General features: G+C 38.8%; 1 protein-coding gene and 1 long non-coding RNA gene across 4 annotated transcripts in view; one reads left to right on the top strand and one right to left on the bottom strand.

Moving 5' to 3' along the window:
• LOC132490601 (uncharacterized) overlaps positions 1-297 on the bottom strand; it is an 87,008-nt gene extending 86,711 nt beyond the window's left edge. Inside the window, exon 1 of the long non-coding RNA XR_009532574.1 lies at positions 75-297. This is a non-coding gene — a long non-coding RNA (uncharacterized LOC132490601). The remainder of the gene's footprint in view (positions 1-74) is intronic.
• NEPRO (nucleolus and neural progenitor protein) lies at positions 100-12,429 on the top strand. Of its 3 annotated transcripts, none has more exons than XM_060098938.1 (9): positions 100-270; positions 2,154-2,308; positions 4,163-4,242; positions 4,623-4,754; positions 5,226-5,303; positions 6,488-6,849; positions 7,183-7,244; positions 9,489-9,748; positions 11,442-12,429. In XM_060098938.1, the coding sequence occupies exons 1-9, from the start codon at positions 168-170 to the stop codon at positions 11,902-11,904; spliced, it is 1,695 nt and encodes a 564-aa protein (XP_059954921.1). In that variant the 5' UTR covers positions 100-167; the 3' UTR covers positions 11,905-12,429. The 3 variants fall into 3 exon arrangements, with proteins under 3 accessions (XP_059954921.1, XP_059954924.1, XP_059954923.1); XM_060098941.1 differs by having other exon boundaries at positions 181-270; positions 2,260-2,308; XM_060098940.1 differs by lacking the exon at positions 100-270 and adding an exon at positions 325-743.
• The last annotated feature ends 7,668 nt before the right edge of the window (positions 12,430-20,097 follow it).

Below are 20,097 nucleotides of genomic sequence, written 5' to 3'. Positions count from 1 at the left end.
GGTCCACTATTTCGTGAAGGACCCTCCCCTTTCCCCGCCCGGGCCCCGCCCCCGCCCCACCCCTTGCCCTCTACCTTCCCCTGACGTCGGCTCATCGCCCCTCCTTCCGTCGCTCCACTGCGTCTCGCCTAGGTCCGCCTTTCCCAGTCCCTCTCCTGCCTCCCAAGATGGCTGCGCTGCTTCCGGGCCCGCAGCCATGGAACCGCGTGAGGCTCCCTAAGGCGGGGAGCCGCAGCACAGTGATCGTACAGGACCCCGGCGCGGCGCTGGGTGAGTGAGGCGCCCGGCGCGTGAGGCGCCCGGCGCGGGGAGCAGGCTTTTCCGGAGGAGGTGTCAGGCAGGCGCACGTGCGCGGGGTGGGGGCGGGACTTCCGGAACTCGCGGGACGCTGCGCAGCGCCGCGGCCGAAAGGGACCTGGGCTCTGGAGTTTGCTGAGGAATTTTGCAGGGCATCTGGCATCGCCGTTCCTCGCTGGACCCACCGAGTCTACCGCAGGGCCTGGCTGGGGCGCCGAAGGCCCAAGATCCAGCCCCGCACCGAAATGGGGAAAGAGGGCGGACGCAGCTAGCGTCAGGAAGAATTGCTGCCTGGGGACCCTGCGTTCACTCAGGCCACCAAGTGCCGTGGTTCCCCCTCAGTCTTTCTCGACCTCTGCCTCTGAGAGGCTGCGGGTCGTCACTCAAGCACTCTGCACTTAAACCGCAGTCTTTCTGGATCCCCCGTTTCTTATCTGTAAAATCGGGTTAGTTTTCCCTATCACCGGGTTGTTGGGAGGGTCTAATGATGTCATTTAGGAGAGCGTGGTCTAAAGTGTTCTATCAATGTATGGTGGCATTGCCGTCATTAGGCAGTAGGGCAGTACACGCTGGGCTCAGGAGCCAAATTGCCTGGGTTTGAATCCTGGCTCTTCTCTCTGCTGGAGCTGGGGTGAGGAGTGGGAAATGTCGTTATTTAACCTTTCTGGGCTTAAGCGCATTTTCAAATGGGGATAAAAATAGTACTTGCCTCATAGAGCTGTTCTGATGAAAGAATTAACATTATAGGTAAAGCATTTGGAACAATGCCTAATACAGTAAATAAACACTCAAATGACAGCTGTTATTAAATACTTGTAACTTATCATCACATCCCCCTCCCCATCCATCCATCCTGCTCAGTTTACAGATTAATCTTACCCCTTCCTCTATTCAAGGATTCTTTAACAGGATTCTGTTAGGCGTGGAAATTCACCAAGTCTCTCCCCACCCCAAAGGTAGCCCATTCTGGCCTCAAATAGTTCGTATAGTAAGAAAGTTCTCCACGTTGTGTGTAAGTCTTCCTTTGTGTTACTGCCACTTAGGATGCTACTGCTACCCTTAGAGCCATAGAGAACACATTTACTCCATCTTCTATTCACAGCTTTTTCACACTAGGAGGCTGTTACCTTGTTTTACTAAATAAGCACCCCGTGTTCAGTCAGACATTCATTATGTAATATAATTTCCAGCTGTTATAGTGATTTCTCTTCTGAATATATTCTTTTTTTTTTTTTTTTTTTTTTTTTTTGCGGTATGCGGGCCTCTCACTGTTGTGGCCTCCCCCGTTGCGGAGCACAGGCTCCGGACGCGCAGGCTCCGGACGCGCAGGCTCAGCGGCCATGGCTCACGGGCCCAGCCGCTCCGCGGCATATGGGATCCTCCCAGACCGGGGCGTGAACCCGTATCCCCTGCATCGGCAGGCGGACTCTCAACCACTTGCGCCACCAGGGAGGCCCTGAATATATTCTTAAAGTGGTAGAGCAGTATACAACACGTCCCACCTTTAAGGTACTTGAAGTGTTAAGTGTACACCAAATGACTGCAGAGTATTCGTATGAAAGATTATTAAAATCATGATAAAATGTGGTGTAAAGATGTACATTCTACTTTAACACATGTTCTCTTAATGATTTCCTGGACTTGATATCATCTGTCACTGTACGATCACTTCCTTCCTATGTCACTTCTCACATACTTGGAAACATTAATTATGTTCTTACAGGTGAGGCTGATTATGTTAATTTGTTCTTGATTTCTTTAAAACATAAGGAAAGATGCTTCTTTCAGTGTATTTTTTATAGAATATACTTAATGTAGAAATGCATATTAAGTCTTATGAAACGTCTCTGCTTTAGACCTTTGCATTGCAGCTGTAATTAAAGAATGCTGTCTCGTTACATTGTCACTGAAGAGCCAAATCTTAGATGCAGAAACAGATGTATTATGTGCAATCCTTTACAGCAATCACAACAGAATGGGCCGCCACAAGCCCCATTTGGCCCTCAAACAGGTAAGGAGGGAGCCCTGTGTTTAATACTCAACATGTTTACTTGATGAAGATGGAGATCACACTGCTATTTAATATTTTGTAACTTACTTGTGATTTATAGGTCATCTTGCAATTGCATGTGGGCTTTTTTTTTTTTCTTCCCCTGAAAGCATTTCAAAAAACAGTTTATTTAAAAAGGAGCTATGTTGGATTCTTTCCCAGTCTTGTTTCTAGTAGGTAGGTAATTTTTTGTTTTTATGTTTACTTTTTATTTATTTATTTTTCTTATTATAGGTAGGTAATTTTTATAAAAAATTTTCATTATATGAAATCTATAATACTTAGTACCCTGCCTCTGCCTAGTTTAAAGATTGAGTAATTTGATCAAGACAGAGTTTTGGATTAAGAAACAATTTTCCTGACCATAATCAAAATCCCAAAATCATAAAAAGAACAAAGTTGCAGTCTATTTATTGTGGGGAAAATAATCTAATCGGTAATATACTGAATGAGTATATAACAAGTTGTGTAAAGTGGTTTTGTGTAACTTTTGGAGTTTAAGACAAAATTGGGCCCTCCAACTCAGGGACTACACCACAGAGCAGAGCCTCCTAACCTGAGTTCCTTACGAGTCCATTCATTCATTCATTTTATTAATTCTCCAAGTATTTTTGAAACTTTCTATGTGCCAGGCACTGTGCTTCGTGCTAGGCGTACAGGATGAAAAAGACAGACATAGTCTCTAACCTTACAGATTCATTCTCTGGTTAGTTTTCCACTCCCATTACTTAAGGCAAAAAAGATGAAGATTTTTTTCATCAAAGAAAGATTTGGGATCATGGTCTTTCTTAAGTTTTCTTCTCTGGGGCAGCTTTTATCTCCTTCTGAATCTTTAACGCCAAAACCAAACTTACCATCTCAGATTGAACATACGTATTTCTCCTCCCGGCTTCCAAGTTGCGAATAATTATCCGGTCAGAAAAATTTGGTGTTCTGTTTTCTCTGCTTCTTTCTTTTACGTAGCTCTCCTATCCGGCCAACTGATCAGTCAAAACTTTCTCTGCATCTAGTCCCTTTTTAGTTCCGGCTGCCATTTCTTTTTTAGACCTTGTCAATAGTTAGTTGTCTTGCAATTCGGACTGATCTTCCATCTTCCATCTTTCCTCCACTCTGGCATATTCATGTGTACCAAAGCCAGGTTAATCACCCTAAAACACAGCTTTAAGTTTTAATAGTTCTCCATTATCTCCTGAATAAAGAGGAAGCCTCTTAGGTTAACTTACAAGATCCCCCGTGATCTGGCCTCTTCAGTTTCCCTTAACTCAGGCTTCTCTCTGGTCTTCATCTTCATATATTTTGTATTTCAGACAGCCTGAACTCTTTGTGAGTCCTCCTACTCACCACATTCGTTCCCTCCTCTGAACCTTTGCTCACCTGGGCCTGTATGTTTACAATGCCCAATCCCTCTATCACTTGATCCCTTATGTCTGTGGCACTTACAGACTGTTGAAATTTAGTACTTAATAATTTACTATCTTGTTTTAATAGTTTCACTATTAGAAATCATATTGCTTCAGAAAAATATAATCTTGAGAATAATCTTATACTTACCTTGGTCCCATTTATAGCATCAAGCACATCCTGGCATGTAGTACAATAAATTCTTAGTCATAACCTGATTTGAGAAATTTATTTGGCTGGATAAATTTCAATTTTTTAACCAGAAGCAATTGCTTTGGGCTATGGGTTTCTTTACCCTTAAAAAGTATTCTTTGGTATTGAGTGTATTTCCATACATTGAAATTTTGTATTTGTTTTCCTGGTCACATCAGTGGCTTTGTCTGTGTCACACATGAGCTGCTCTTCCCCTTTCAGGTTGAACAATGTTTAAAACGCTTGAAAAACATGAATTTGGAAGGTTCAATTCAAGATCTCTCTGAGTCATTTTCTTCTAAGTAAGTGGTCCAGTTGCTTTGTAATGGGCTTTTTGGTGGGCTGGGAACCCAGTGTCTTGCTGTGACCTCGCTTTAGACTTTCTTCACTTATTGTTAGAATATAAACAATTATACCTTAGCTGTACAAATTTTGTTTCAATAAAAGACCCCTGGTATTTTGTGGTAATCTCCCTCTGTCGGCCAGTGGGAGGGAATGATGTGACACTGAAATCTGGGTCATGGTAGATTATTTTGAAACATAAGTGTCAGTCAACTTCAGTGAGTCATTATTAAACATAACTACCTCAAATTGACCTTAAGGCAAGTCTGCACTTGAAAATTGCTATATAAGTGCTTTATATTTAGGAATGAAAGTAATGTACTTTTCTATTTTTGCCAAGTGAAAATCAGCCTGTAAATACCAAAGCATGTGTCATCCCTAGCCAACCAGTGGTGGAACTGGTGTTGATGAAGATTTTGGGAGCCTGCAAGTTGCTACTTCGCTTGTTGGACTGTTGCTGCAAGACATTTCTGTATCCTTGAATCAACTAAAGTACTTCTTCTGAGTTGGAATTGTTGGGATATATTTAATAGTATTTATATTTGAAAGCTAGAGAGTCTGTAGGAGTTATAACTTATGGGAATTCTTAAAATTTTGCTCTTTGGCTTCCTTTTCCTGGGATTTGCCTGATATAGCCATTGCCAGAGACTTCTGTCTCTACCTAGTATGTATTATCCTAAGGGCATTGACTGTTAGAAATTCTTAATCTTAGAAACTAAATTTATATGAGACCTCTAGCAGAGTGTGTATTACTTTATTTTTCCTCTAGCAGAGTGTATATTACTTTATTTTTAAGCCTCCATGACTTAAATAGAACATGTTTTAAGGTTTTAGTTCCTTCCAGAAAATTCTTTCTACTTCCAGTCTGTTCTTTTCATAAATGTAATTTAAAAAAACCTAAATTCCTTTGATTCTGTTTTCCAACTTTAACTTGATTCTCCAGCTTGACTGTGAAACATCTAGGTTTGCAAGAATTCATTATTTTAAACCTTGTGATGGTTGGGCTGGTGAGCAGGTTATGGTATGTATGTATGTACCTTTGAAATCCTTCATTTCTCTAACTCAGACTAAGTTTCTTATTAGTAGTTTTGATATTTGCTTTCCCATGGGATGCTGAAGGTGCAGGAATTCTGTTTCTTCATTTGATCAGTTTATTTGGGGTAGATTGGGAAGCTAAGTGTTGATGGTTATGTCAAAGGATTAGGCTTTGAATCTGAATCCATGAGATCACCTCAACACTAAACAACTAAGCAAATGAATTCCTAGGATTAGCAGCTGGAATTTAAAAAAAAAAAAGGTTCCTCTAATCATTCAGCAGCTGGGCCATTTAAAATGAAGGTGTTCCTGAGCAGTCTGTATCATTTGTTTCTGCCATAGGTTTCTAACTTTTAATGGCAATGACCTTCCTTATGTTTTCTAGATTCCTTTCTTCCACCTGACCCACCACTGCTTTTTGAGCATAGTTAGTTGATGTAAAGAACACTGATAATACTAGTTGCAAACCAAAGAGCCCTTCCCTTGCATCTCACAATATATATTATGAAACTTATTTGACGGATAATTGGATTCAAAATCTGCCCATATTTATAAGGAGACCTATTTTTGGCCATTTTAAACAATTGGGGTGATTAGTTCTAATTTGAATGAAAACCAAAAAAAAGAGAGAGAAAATTCTCTCTAAACCTTGCTTTGATATCTTAACCTGGATATCTCAAGTACTATTTCCAATCATCTTGTTTTTCATTCTGCTTGTTTTTAGCACTAACAGTGTTAAAATTACTAATCATATTATTTTAAAATGTCAAACCTTCATTATTCCTGTAATGAAAATAGCTTTGATTTTTGCTGATTATAATAATAATACAAGGTTATTTTAAGAAACTTTTAAAAATAGAAAAAATGCAAAGAACCTGAAATTTGCCTAAAATCTCATCATCTAGATAAAACCACACTTAAGATTTTGAGGCACATCTTTTGAGATATCTCTCCATGTAGTACTTTATTTGGTTTTATATAGCATTTTGTACTTGTATTTTTCTGTTTAGGCTGGACTAATCTAGCTCTTTGCAAGTATCCGCTTTAGTGTTTTTTTAATCTATAGTGGCAGATTCACAGGCATTATTTTCAGCTTTGACTCTCTTATTATTATGTAATCTGCAAATGATAATTACTAGCTAATTCATGAGCTCCTACTTCTTTCTCTAGGGTTCTCTATAAAGATGTTTTAAAAAGGCTGGTTTCTTTATATGAGCCATTGTTTGGATTACTTCAAGAGGTCTCCAGGATTCAACCATTGCCTTACTTCAAAGGTTTTACCTTTCCTTCTGACATTGCTGAATTTTTAGGAGAGCCCTACTTTGAAATCTTTAAGAAAAAAATGCCTACAGCTTTTGCAGCGAAAGGAGTAACTAAACTGCTAAATAAACTATTTTTAACAAAAGAACAATCACAGAGGTCCAGTGAAGAAACATTACTTAGAATTTCCAAAAAAGCTAAACAAATGAAGATCAATATTCAGAATAATGTGGATCTTGGACAGCCAGTAAAGAATAAGAAAATCTTAAAAGGTAATTTGCTTTGATATGGCACATACTCTAAAAAAACAAACAAAAAAACTTTTGAAATTACAATGTAGTCATGCATTGTGTAGGAAGAAATTCAGCATCTTTCTTCTTAATTTTAACTCTGATTATTCTTAGAGAGGTATGGTAATACTTATGTTTTCTCAGCTTGAGCATATAAAGTTGTTTCTGTTGTTGCTTCATAGTTCTTTGCTTGCTTAATTCCCTTTGTTTCTCTTGTAGTAATTTGGCAAGAAATGTAGTCATGCACTTAAGAATTTGTTGATTTGAAAATAGTATGCCTAAGTTTTTGTATCTGTGATCTTTCCATCTTTACAGAAAACTCATCAGAATTTGACGTGAGGGCTTTCTGCAAACAGCTGAAACACAAAGCTATTCAGGTTTGTCTGGCTTATTTTAATATAGCTTATGATTTCTGCTGATTTGTAGAGTAGATGCCACTTACCAATGGCAGAGACTGAATTTTCTGTTTTTATCCCCAGCTCTAAGAGTAGTGCCATCTTAGTTCTCAGTGTGTGTTTCTGAATGAATAGAGGCATTCCCAAGGGATTTGTGTGTATGTAGTTAATTCAGTTAATACAGTGCCTTCAGAAACATTTTACTAAGGGTTTTGCTAGAATTTTAAAGTGATCCTAGGATCCATCATAGGAGTGGATTGTACTGCAGCTTAAGAGTATGGGCTTTACAATCAGACAGAAGTGGTTTGAGTCCTGGCTTTGGTTTGTACTAGCTCTGTGACTTATGTAAGTTTCTTGGCCTGTCCATACCTCTGTTTCTAATAACAGTATGTACCTCATAGGGTTGTGCCAGTTTTAGTTCATGTAAAGTGTTCAGCACAGAGTCTAAAGTGTGGTAAGCATTTAATTGGTGTTAGATATTGTTAGCTACTTTCATCGTCATTATCGTCATCCTCATCCTTTGTCATGAGGCTTCTATTTCTTTCTTCCTGTCAGCATTCAAGCTTTAACCTGATTCCTCTCTTTGGCCAGTGTCTGCAAATTCTGTTTGTTCTGGACCTGACATGGATAAGTACATCAACGTCATCCTCTTTCATCAGTAACTTCTTGACTTCTTTTCCCCTTTCTCTTTTCAAAATTGTTTTCTTCTGGTTTCCTTCATGGGTTATTTCTTCCATTTGATTCAAGAATTCTTAATCATTTCTAACGAGTCAGTACTTTCTTGAAGGCTTACAAGGATTCCAGTTTGCATTTATATTTTGTCCGATTCACAAGTTCCGGAGGAAGATATCATCATCATCACACTTACGTTGCATTTACTGTTTGCCAGGCATTGTTCAAAACACTTTATATGTGTTAACTCATATAATCCTTGCAAAAGCCTTGTGAGGTAGGTGCTATTATTACTGTTTCCATATTTCAGATGAGAAAATTAAGGCACAGAAAGGACAAGAAATTTGCACAGGCCACACAGCAGATACGGGGCAGGACTGGGATTTGAATGCAGGCAGTTTGGTTTCATAGTCCTTGTCCTTTATCATTACACCAGTCCTCCAAATAGTTTCGTCAGCTCTCTCTTAATAACTACGGCTCTCTGTGACTCTTGAAACTTTCTGCGGTCCGTCCACCTGTTCCTAGGTGAGCTGTTTCCAGCATCCCTCTTATTCATGACCAATGACTACCATATTTTTAGCATTTAGCACCAATATGCTTAGCTTGCTTTTAGGTCAAACTTTTATGGATCACCAAAACAAAGTGTTGATAGGTCTTTGCTTTCATATTCTACTACTTTATGTTCTTGAGAGTGAGAAATTTGGAAGAAGGTAAGTTTTGAACAGAGGATGGAAGCAGACCTAGTAGGTGGCATGTTTCAATAAACAGTGAAAGTTGATAAAATTCAAACTTGACTTGATATAGAAAGATGAGGTTGAAGAGACCAAAGGTGCCACATCAAAAGATGGTTGGATTGGAGTTGGAAATGTTGCTCAGCTAAGCATTTTTAACATACATTCAGCAATCATCCCCATTTTCACGTTTTCAATAACATTTATGACCCATCATTGAGGAGGGTGACTCAGGATATAGAAATAAATGAAAAACAATAGAAATAAATGAAAAACAATAGAAATAAATGAAAAACAAGTTGTGGTAGTCCAGTATTAGAGGAAGAGGGCTCTTCAGTGATTTTTTTCCCACTAGATAGGCTTTGACCAATACTTAATCATGTGGAGTTTTATTCGTATGTATAGGTTAAATAAATAGAAATGTATGCAAATATTTATATTGTTACCTGTATACAGCTGAATTCAGCTATAGATGGGATCTGTTGTAGCACAGAGGGAAAAAATCTTGTGTTAGGAGCAGTGAATAAAAACATTTTTAAGAAGAAGGAAGGGAATTCCCTGGCCATCCAGTGGTTAGGACTCTGCGCTTCCACTGCAGGGGGCACAAGTTCAATCCCTGGTTGGGGAACTAAGATCCCACAAGCCAAGCAGCATGGCAAAAAAAATAAAAAGAAAGGAAAGCATAGTGAGCTGAAAAAACTTTTTTTCCTTCTTTTAAAAAGACATATTTTCAAATTTTTATAGTCTGTGAGTCAACTTCTCTCTGTTGTTATATAAGTCAGTAACAAATCCAATATATTTTTCTCATCGTTCCATATTTCAGGAGAACAGTTTTGAGTTTAAATGTTCTCAATCCAAACTAAAGGCAACCAAACGTTCTTCTCGGAAAGCAATAGGAACTCCCTGTGTAAAAAGTCTTGTGCAAAGATTCCGAGAAACTGAGACTTTCGTACAACTTTCTGAAGAGATCCAAATGGCAATTCTGTGGTGTAGGAGCAAAAAACTCAGGGCTCAGACCACCTTTCTGGGTAATAAACTTCTTAAAAGTAACCGGCTTAAACATGTGGAAGCTCAAGGCTATAGGTAAGTACATCACAAAAATTATATTTCTTTACTTTTTCTATTATCATTTAGGGAAAAAGTATATATATTCAAGTTAGCCTTTTTAATGTCCAGTAGTCTAAAATTGAGATCTACTCAAAGTGCAGTTTTGTTAAACCTATTACAGTACAGTACTATATAGTCGATTGTGTTAGTTGGGTACCTAGGCTGACTTTGTTGGACCGAAGAACAAATTGGACTTAAGAACGTGCTTTCGGAATGGAACTCGTTTGTATGTAGGGGAGTTACTGTATCTATTCAGGGCTTTATAATGGTTCCCGTGGGTGAATCACAGCCTAAAATTTGTTAAATTTTCTTTAAAAATTTACGGAAAAGATATTCCTATTTTAGTAAAAAATATGATATATATTGAAGGTTTTATACCAAGTTTTCATTAAAAGCTATTGGGGAAGTTAAGGGTTTTTACATTACATTCTAGAGTAGAAACTCAGCCTAAGATGGAGGTGTTTTGTTCAAGACTGCATGTAAAGTCAGAGGTAGATGAGGCAGAGATGATAATTAAAAGTTAATGCAGAGGGTAAGAAACTGGTAGTTATTTGATTAGACCATTATTTTGCACCCCACAAAAATATAGTGTTCTTTCATTCTGCCCTGGTTTGCTGTTTCAGTAATACATTTGTAGTACATCTGAATTTTATTTAATGTCCACAATAACTCTGTGAGGTAGGTAGTATTATTCATATTATATAGATGAGGAAATAGAGGATTTTACTCAGGGTATTAGAGCTGGAGATCTAGAACTCAGTGCAGATCCTCTGATCCTTCTGTTTTCATTCTTCCTATTTCCATTTCAATTGGGAAGTACACCTACCCTCTCCTCAATTAAAGATTACTGCTTATGGTAAGACAAAATGGTTTGGAAACGGAGATCATGAATTACTACATTAAAATGGGCTTCCTCAAAGTTCCATATTTGTTTAAAAAGGAAGAGGGTAGGGTAGGAGATACAGACTCATGCTAATCTTTTGCAGTCTATCAAAACAGGCAGTTAGCGGGGTACTGATGTACCTTGTGGCAGTGTACCCTATTCAGAAGCAAAACACCTAAAATAACTGGCCATTTGAGTTCCAAATTCCCAAATTTGAAGATGATATATGAATCACAATTAGGGTAGCTCAAGGCTGTCATTATGTCTATGCCAGGAGCCCTGTTTTCTCATTTTACATAAACTCCCTTTTCACTTTTATATCTTTTTCTTTGTTCATTCCCTGCTGTAATATGAAGCTGTTAATCCAGAAATGGGTTGATGCATCCTAACAATTTTTCTATTTGTGATTCATCTTTTCCCCAGTTCCATTCCTATTATATTATGAACAGATTAGCAATTATCAGGGAAGAGCTCTGGCACTAAAATATGGAGATATCTCACCATTCAGTTACCTTGCTACTTGTAGGAGCTACTTTACTTTGGAAACATAATGGGGACACATTTGCTCACAATCTAAATCAGAGGGAAGTTGTGCTCTGAAAACACAGGCTTGGGTTGAAGCTCCTATTTCCTTATTTTTCCTTATGATTCTGGAGTTGTACACAGGCATAGGACTTATAAATTATATATTTTTCAATTGGAAGTTGGTAAAAAGGAGACAAAAGTTTCTGAGAATGTTTTTCTGCATCTTAACAATCTCCAATTTTTCCTCTCTCTGTCTTAAAGTTTGCCAAAGAAACTAGAGTGCATAAAAACATCAATTTGCAACTGCCTTCTTCATGGCTCAGGTAGCAAAACTTTGAAGAATCATCTGAGACAAAGAAGATCACAGAATAAATTTTCATTGAAACAAAGGAAACCACAGAGAAAGTTGCAGTCGACTCTTTTAAAGGAAACCCAGCAGCCCCCTCAAGGGACTCAGAGTTCTACCGATATCGTTAAAGGGAGACTCGCACACCCTACAGTTTGTACAACTGATCTCTACCCTAACAATAAGCAACAGTTGAGTAGAAGAGTTTCAAGTCCTGTCATACAAACTAAGGAGAAACAAATTCATGAAAATCTTATAGAAAGCAATGAAAATGAAACTGATTCTTGGTCAACAATGCAAATAAATAAACATAATACATCAGGAATCACTAAGGAGACAGACGACATTGATGATATTTTTGCTTTAATGGGAGTTTAGATGCTCATATGTGAGACTTTTAACTGGTTAACCAACTGCTCCAGTGTTCTGTTTTAAGTAGAACAGCTGAGATCTGGAAAGATCTGGAAGTACCATTTGGACTCAGAGGAGCTGCTTAAGTGCAACATTGTAGAGCAGTTCATTTTAGTTCAGTAAACACTTGTCATAGCTTTGTGTCATTTAACTGACAAGTATTTGACAAACAGTCAATTTTTGACTTAATTAGGACCTGAATAATTAGGTGTGCAAAACCTACACTGTGCCTTAGGTAAATGGGGAGCGGGGGTGGGGAGTAGCAAGGAATCACCAAAAAGGTCACTTTAGCCTTAATGGCTCCATTGTAGCTAAGTGCTCTTCTGAACACCAAGGTTTGTAGCTTTTAACAGTTGTGCCCTCTTCTGTCTGTTAGAATTATCATCGAAGTTTTGCCACTATTACCAGGGAGTAGTCACAACCATTATTTCACTTCATTTGTTAACCTTACCACATAGGAGGGCATATTAAAATGCTTTTGGAGTTCTACAATGTTTGTGGGGGCTTTTGTTTATTTATTTGGGTGCTAGTGAGTGAGTCCAAATAAAATTTTTTCCAAAAAGGATGTAAAGTGACTTATGGTTATACACGAAGTAGAAGTAGGTGAGAAAGTTAGATGAAAAGATAAAGCTAAGGAGACACAAAATTAACCAACCCAATGAGGCTAAAAATAAATTCATAATTTGGTGCTGATGTTGTCATCTGATTATTGGTATGTTGCTCATACAATTGCTCTGAGAAGGTAAATCTTACATATTTTCAAATAATGATGTGAAGTTTGAGGTATCTTTCAAATGTTCTAGTTTTCTAGAATTAGGTTAATAAGTTATTTGTTCAGCAGGTTATAGGCTTAAGTTTTCTGTTTATATACAGTAATTTATAGAAAAATGAAACAGTGCCCTAGTATACACTGCATCCTTCCTTTCCTCAGCCATCCTATCATTTTTTAGCATCCTTTTTGTTCTTTATCTGGCCTTGTTCTTTCCTCATCTGCTTTCTGTATATTTTCCCACTTACCTACAATACTGTATCAGAGGTTCTCAAACTGTAGGATGTTTTGAGAATCACTTGGTGGGTTTAAAAATGCAGGTTTTGAGTCCCTTCCAAAGAGATCGATAAATATGGTTAGGGGATAGGACCAGAAGCCTGCATTTTTATTAAGGGGCTCAGGTGATTTTGATGCAAGTAGCCCGAAATGCAAAGTTAGATAAATGCTGGTTTAGCTGCCTTTTCTGAAGCCTTGCTAAATATCCTATTCAGAGTTCTTAATCAATCTCTAGTCACTTTTTTTTTTTTTTTTTTTTTTTTTGCGGTACACAGTCCTCTCACTGCTGTGGCCTCTCCCGTTGCGGAGCATAGGCTCCGGACGCACAGGCCCAGCGGCCATGGCTCACGGGCCCAGCCGCCCCACGGCACGTGGGATCCTCCCGGACCGGGGCATGAACCCACGCCCCCTGCATCGGCAGGCAGACTCCCAACCACTGCACCACCAGGGAAGCCCTCTAGTCACTTTTTATTGTTTATATTTCTCCTGGTTTCCTACCAGGTGGTAGAGCTACTTAGTGCTTTAAAACATGGACAATACCAAGGAAGTCTCATTCATGACAATTCTAGAAATAGCCACCAGCTTCTAAGGTTTAAGGTCCGGTCTTGCGTCTACTTTTTTTTTTTTTTTTTTTTTTTTTGCGGTACGCGGGCCTCTCACTGTTGTGGCCTCTCCCGTTGCAGAGCACAGGCTCCGGATGCACAGGCTCAGTGGCCATGGCTCACGGGCCCAGCCACTCTGTGGCATGTGGGATCTTCCCAGACCGGGGCACGAACCCGTGTCCCCTGCATCGGCAGGCAGACTCTCAACCACTGCGCCACCAGGGAAGCCCGCGTCTACTTTTATTTGCACATGCCTCCACTAGTTGTGTGGAGCTAGTAGGTTTCCCTGGGCTTAGGTCCCTCCACCTGAAGTGGCATTATTGTCTAAGAATCATAAACTTTTACAGCTGGAAGAGACTTTGGAGATCATCCTTCGCTGGAAAAAACAGAGTGGTTCAGTGAATTGTCTAAGGTAAAACTGGATTAGACTAAGCCTAGCATTTTTTTTTCTACTTCATTAGTGTTCCTATGGAGTATGTTTATCTCCTCCTTCTCCCATCTGCCCCTTAAAATTCTGGGGAAAATGTAAAGAGCTTCATGTGTCCATAAAATATAATTTATATATAAGGAACATAGTATTCTATATGTTATTTTTTCCAAACAACTTAAATTCAAATGTTTTAAATTTTTAAAAGTGAAATCTTAAATATACAAACCCATAACTTATCCAGTAAATTAGATTAGAAAATACTGTTAGCATCATCATAGTGAATACCAATTTAATCACTTCGGGTGGCATTAAAACACTCTGGTCATTTTAAAAGCAGTGTGGTAGACCTCCCATATGTCACTTGAAATCCTCTTGGCCTCTTACTTGAGCCACTAGTATGGCAACCAGTTTCAAGCAGGACTGGGCAACTGCACCTTGCCTCCTGGCTTCTGACAAGCTACAGGAACTGCTTGGCATTTGGGCATATACAACTGGGGAGAGATGTGGGGCTGACCTCTAACCCCCTTTCAAATACAATTCAGAGGCACATTTCATAAGGCTCCTCAAGATCAAGCCCTAGTACTATGTTGTTTCCAACTCAATGTGTCCTTGATTGGCTTTCCTGCCATCTGTTTAATTTCCCCCTCACTCCTGTTCCCTGGGATCACATCCCCAGTAAACTATTGGATGCAAGCTTTTGTCTTGGGCCATGCTTTTAGGAGAACCAGAACCAAGGCTAAGACAAGCAGTAAAAAAAACACTGGCAGGGGCCTCCCTGGTGGCGCAGTGGTTAAGAGTCCGCCTGCCGATGCAGGGGATACGGGTTCGTGCCCCGGTCTGGGAGGATCCCATATGCCGCGGAGCGGCTGGGCCCGTGAGCCATGGCCGCTGGGCCTGCGCATCCGGAGCCTGTGCTCCGCAACGGGAGAGGCCACAACAGTGAGAGGCCCACATACCGCAAAAAGAAAAAAAAAAAAAGAAACACTGGCAGGCAGAAAGATGACTTTTAAGAAATTCTGTTGTTACAGATTTTACTTGGTGAATACCTATATTAAAATTATTTTAAATTTATTTTATTTATTTTTTTGGCTGCACTGGGTCTTCGTTGCTGCATGCGGGCTTTCTCTAGTTGTGGAGCACGGGCTCTAGGCGCGTGGGCTTCAGTAGGTGTGGTGCACGGGTTTAGCTGCTCCGCAGCAGGTGGGATCTTCCCGGACCAGGGCTCGAACCCGTGTACCCTGCATTGGCAGGCAGATTCTTAATCACTGCACCACCAGGAAAGCCCTTAAAAAAAATTTTTTTTAAGCTTAAATCACTGCTGATTAGAATAAACCAGCACAACTAAATATAAAACTGAAAACATATCCAGAATTGAATTTTCTAAAAGTCACAAAGCTGTTTCACAGAGTTAATTTTTTATGCAGTGCTATTGCTGTAACATTTTAATATTCAGCCTCACTTTGAAAAGCTAAGCCACTTATATGAATAGGTCAGTAGCATCTTCATAAAAATATTTTCCATTAACACTAGTTCAGAGTAAGGCTTTGTCTTTCCATTCTGAATCTTTTTTTTTAACATCTTTATTGGAGTATAATTGCTTTACAATGCTGTGTTAGTTTCTGCTTTATAACAAAGTGAATCAGTTATACATATACATATGTTCTCATATCTCTTCCCTCTTACATCTCCCTCCCTCCCACCCTCCCTATCCCACCCCTCTAGGTGGTCACAAAGCACCGAGCTAATCTCCCTGTGCTATGCGGCTGCTTCCCACTAGCTATCTATTTTACGTTTGGTAGTGTATATATGTCCATGCCACTCTCTCACTTTGTCACAGCTTACCCTTCCCCCTCCCCATATCCTCAAGTCCATTCTCAAGTAGGTCTGTGTCTTTATTCCCGACTTACCCCTAGGTTCTTCATGACTTTTTTTTTTCTTAGATTCCATATATATGTGTTAGCATATGGTATTTGTCTTTCTCTTCCTGACTTACTTCACTCTGTATGACAGACTCTAGGTCCATCCACCTCACTACAAATAACTCAATTTTGTTTCTTTTTATGGCTGAGTAATATTCCATTGTATATATGTGCCACATCTTCTTTATCCATTCATCCGATGATGGAGACTTAGGTTGTTTCCATGTCCTGGCTATTGTAAATAGAGCTGCAATGAACATTTTGGTACATGACTCTTTTTGAATTATGGTTTTCTCAGGGTATATGCCCAGCAGTGGGATTGCTGGGTCGTATGGTAGTTCTATTTGTAGTTTTTTAACGAACCTCCATACTGTTCTCCATAGTGGCTGTATCAGTTTACGTTCCTACCAACAGTGCAAGACTGTTCCCTTTTCTCCACAACCTCTCCAGCATTTATTGTTTCTAGATTTTTTGATGATGGCCCTTCTGACGGGTGTGAGATGATATCTCATTGTAGTTTTGACTTGCATTGCTCTAATGATTAATGATATTGAGCATTCTTTCATGTGTTTTTTGGCAATCTGTATATCTTCTTTGGAGAAATGTCTATTTAGGTCTTCTGCCCATTTTTGGATTGGGTTGTTTGTTTTTTTGTTATTGAGCTGCATGAGCTGCTTGTAAATTTTGGAGATTAATCCTTTGTCAGTTGCTTCATTTGCAAATATTTTCTCCCATTCTCAGGGTTGTCTTTTCGTCTTGTTTATGGTTTCCTTTGCTGTGCAAAAGCTTTGAAGTTCCATTAGGTCCCATTTGTTTATTTTTGTTTTTATTTCCATTTCTCTAGGAGGTGGGTCCAAAAGGATCTTGCTGTGATTTATGTCATAGAGTGTTCTGCCTATGTTTTCCTCTAAGAGTTTGATAGTGTCTGGCCTTACAGTTAGGTCTTTAATCCATTTTGAGTTTATTTTTGTGTATGGTGTCAGGGAGTGTTTTAATTTCACACTTTTACATGCACCTGTCCAGTTTTCCCAGCACCACTTATTGAAGTGGCTGTCCTTTCTCCACTGTATATTCTTGCCTGCTTTATCAAAGATAAGGTGACCATATGTGCATGGGTTTATCTCTGGGCTTTCTTTCCTGTTCCATTGATCTATATTTCTGTTTTTGTGCCAGTACTATACTGTCTTGATTACTGCAGCTTTGTAGTATAGTCTGAAGTCAGGGAGCCTGATTCCTCCAGCTCCATTTTTCGTTCTCAAGATTGCTTTGGCTATTCGGGGTCTTTTGTGTTTCCATACAAATTGTGCAATTTTTTGTTCTAGTTCTGTGAAAAATGCCATTGGTAGTTTGATAGTGATTGCATTGAATCTGTAGATTGCTTTGGGTAGTAGAGTCATTTTCACAATGTTAATTCTTCCAATCCAAGAACATGGTATATCTCTCCATCTGTTTGTATCATCTTTAATTTCTTTCATCAGTGTCTTATAATTTTCTGCATACAGGTCTTTTGTCCCATAGGGAGTTTTATTCCTAGATATTTTATTCTCTTTGTTGCAGTGGTAAATGGGAGTGTTTTCTTAATTTCACTTTCAGATTTTTCATCATTAGTGTTTAGGAATGCAAGAGATTTCTGTGCATTAATTTTGTATCCTGCTACTTTACTAAATTCATTGATTAACTCTAGTAGTTTTCTGGTAGCATCTTTAGGATTCTCTATGTATAGTATCATGTCATCTGCAAACAGTGACAGCTTTACTTCTTCTTTTCCAATTTGGATTTATTTCCTTTTCTTCTCTGATTGCTGTGGCTAAAACTTCCAAAACTATGTTGAATAAGAGTGGTGAGAGTGGACAACCTTGTCTTGTTCCTGATCTTAGTGGAAATGTTTTCAGTGTTTCACCATTGAGGACGATGTTGGCTGTGGGTTTGTCATATATGGCCTTTATTATGTTGAGGAAAGTTCCCTCTATGCCTACTTTCTGGAGGGTTTTTTATCATAAATGGGTGTTGATCTTTGTTAAAAGCTTTCTCTGCATCTATTGAGATGATCATGTGGTGTTTCTCCTTCAATTTGTTAATATGGTGTATCACGTTGATTGATTTGCATATACTGAAGAATCCTTGCATTCCTGGAATAAACCCCACTTGATCATGGTGTATGATCCTTTTAATGTGCTATTGGATTCTGTGTACTAGTATTTTGTTGAGGACTTTTGCATCTATGTTCATCAGTGATATTGGTCTGTACTTTTCTTTCTTTGTGACATCTTTGTCTGGTTTTGGTATCAGGGTGATGGTGGCCTCATAGAATGAGTTTGGGAGTGTTCCTCCCTCTGCTATATTTTGGAAGAGTTTGAGAAGGTTGGGTGTTAGCTCTTCTCTAAATGTTTGATAGAATTTGCCTGTGAAGCCATCTGGTCTTGGGCTTTTGTTTGTTGGAAGGTTTTTAATCAGTTTCAATTCAGTGCTTGTGATTGGTCTGTTCATATTTTCTATTTCTTCCTGGTTCACTCTCGGCAGGTTGTGCATTTCTAAGAACTTGTCCATTTCTTCCAGGTTGTCCATTTTATTGGCATAGAGTTGCTTGTAGTAATCTCTCATGATCCTTTGTATTTCTGCAGTGTCAGTTGTTACTTCTCTTCATTTCTAATTTTATTGATTTGAGTCTTCTCCCTTTTTTCCTTGATGAATCTGGCTAATGGTTTATCAATTTTATCTTCTCAAAGAACCAGCTTTTAATTTTATTGATCTTTGCTATCGTTTCCTTCATTTCTTTTTCATTATTTGTAATCTGATTTTTATGATTTCTTTCCTTCTGCTAACTTTGGGTTTTTTTTTTTCTTTTTCTTTCTCTAATTGCTTTAGGTGTAAGGTTAGGTTGTTTATTCGAGATGTTTCCTGTTTCTTAAGGTAGGGTTCTATTGCTATAAACTTCCCTCTTAGCACTGCTTTTGCTGCATCCCACAGGTTTGGGGTCGTTGTGTCTCCACTGTCATTTGTTTCAAGGTATTTTTTGATTTCCCCTTTGATTTCTTCAGTGATCACTTGGTTATTAAGTAGTATATTGTTTAGCCTCCATGTGTTTGTATTTTTTACAGATCTTTTCCTGTAATTGATATCTAGTCTCAAAGCGTTGTGGTCAGAAAAGATACTTGATATGATTTCAACTTTCTTAAATTTACCAAGGCTTGATTTGTGACCCAAGATATGATCTATCCTGGAGAATGTTCCATGAGCACTTGAGAAAAATGTGTATTCTGTTGTTTTTGAGTGGAATGTCCTAAAATTATCAATTAAGTCCATCTTGTTTAATGTATCATTTAAAGCTTGTGTTTCCTTCTTTATTTTCATTTTGGATGATCTGTCCATTGGTGAAAGTGGGGGTGTTAAAGTCCCCGACTATGAATGTGTTACTGTCGATTTCCCCTTTTATGGCTGTTAGTACGTTCCTTATGTATTGAGGTGCTCCTATGTTGGGTGAATAAATATCTACAATTGTTATATCTTCTTCTTGGATCGATCCCTTGATCATTATGTAGTGTCCTTCTTTGTCTCTTCTAATAGTCTTTATTTTAAAGTCTATTTTGTCTGATATGAGAATTGCTCCTCCAGCTTTCTGTTGATTTCCATTTGCGTGGAATAACTTTTTCCATCCCCTTTCAGTCTGCATGTGTCCCTAGGTCTGAAGGGGGTCTCTTGTAGACAGCATATATACGGGTCTTGTTTTTGTATCCATTCAGCCAGTCTGTCTTTTGGTGGGAGCCTTTAATCCATTTACATTTAAGGTAATTATCAATATGTATGTTCTTACTCCCATTTTCTTAAATGTTTTGGGTTTGTCATTGTAGGTGTTTTCCTTCTCGTGTTTCTTGCCTAGAGAAGTTCCTTTAGCATTTGTTGTAAATCTGGTTTGGTGGTGCTGAACTGTCTCAGCTTTTGCTTGTCTATAAAGGTTTTAATTTCTTCATGAAATCTGAATGAGATCCTTGCTGGGTAATCTTGGTTGTAGGTTTTTCTCCTTCATCACTTTAAATATGTCCTGCCACTCCCTTCTGGCTTGCAGAGTTTCTGCTGAAAGATCAGCTGGTAACCTTATGGGGATTCCCTTGTGTGTTATTTGTTGTTTTTCCCTTGCTGCTTTTAATATGTGTTCTTTATATTTAA

Source organism: Mesoplodon densirostris, chromosome 5, assembly GCF_025265405.1.
Source record: "Mesoplodon densirostris isolate mMesDen1 chromosome 5, mMesDen1 primary haplotype, whole genome shotgun sequence".
Classification (NCBI taxonomy): Eukaryota; Metazoa; Chordata; class Mammalia; order Artiodactyla; family Ziphiidae; genus Mesoplodon; species Mesoplodon densirostris.
Note: the sequence above shows the minus strand (reverse complement) of the source record. Positions and strands in the feature narration are given on the sequence as shown.

Bases quoted from the DNA above. Each gene is read 5' to 3' on its own strand.
- NEPRO (XM_060098938.1), top strand. From the start codon at position 168: ATGGCTGCGCTGCTTCCGGGCCCGCAGCCATGGAACCGCGTGAGGCTC. The intron at 4,755-5,225 runs GTATCCTTGAAT...TTGATTCTCCAG, and splicing joins TGTTGCTGCAAGACATTTCT to CTTGACTGTGAAACATCTAG. The intron at 7,245-9,488 runs GTTTGTCTGGCT...TCCATATTTCAG, and splicing joins TGAAACACAAAGCTATTCAG to GAGAACAGTTTTGAGTTTAA.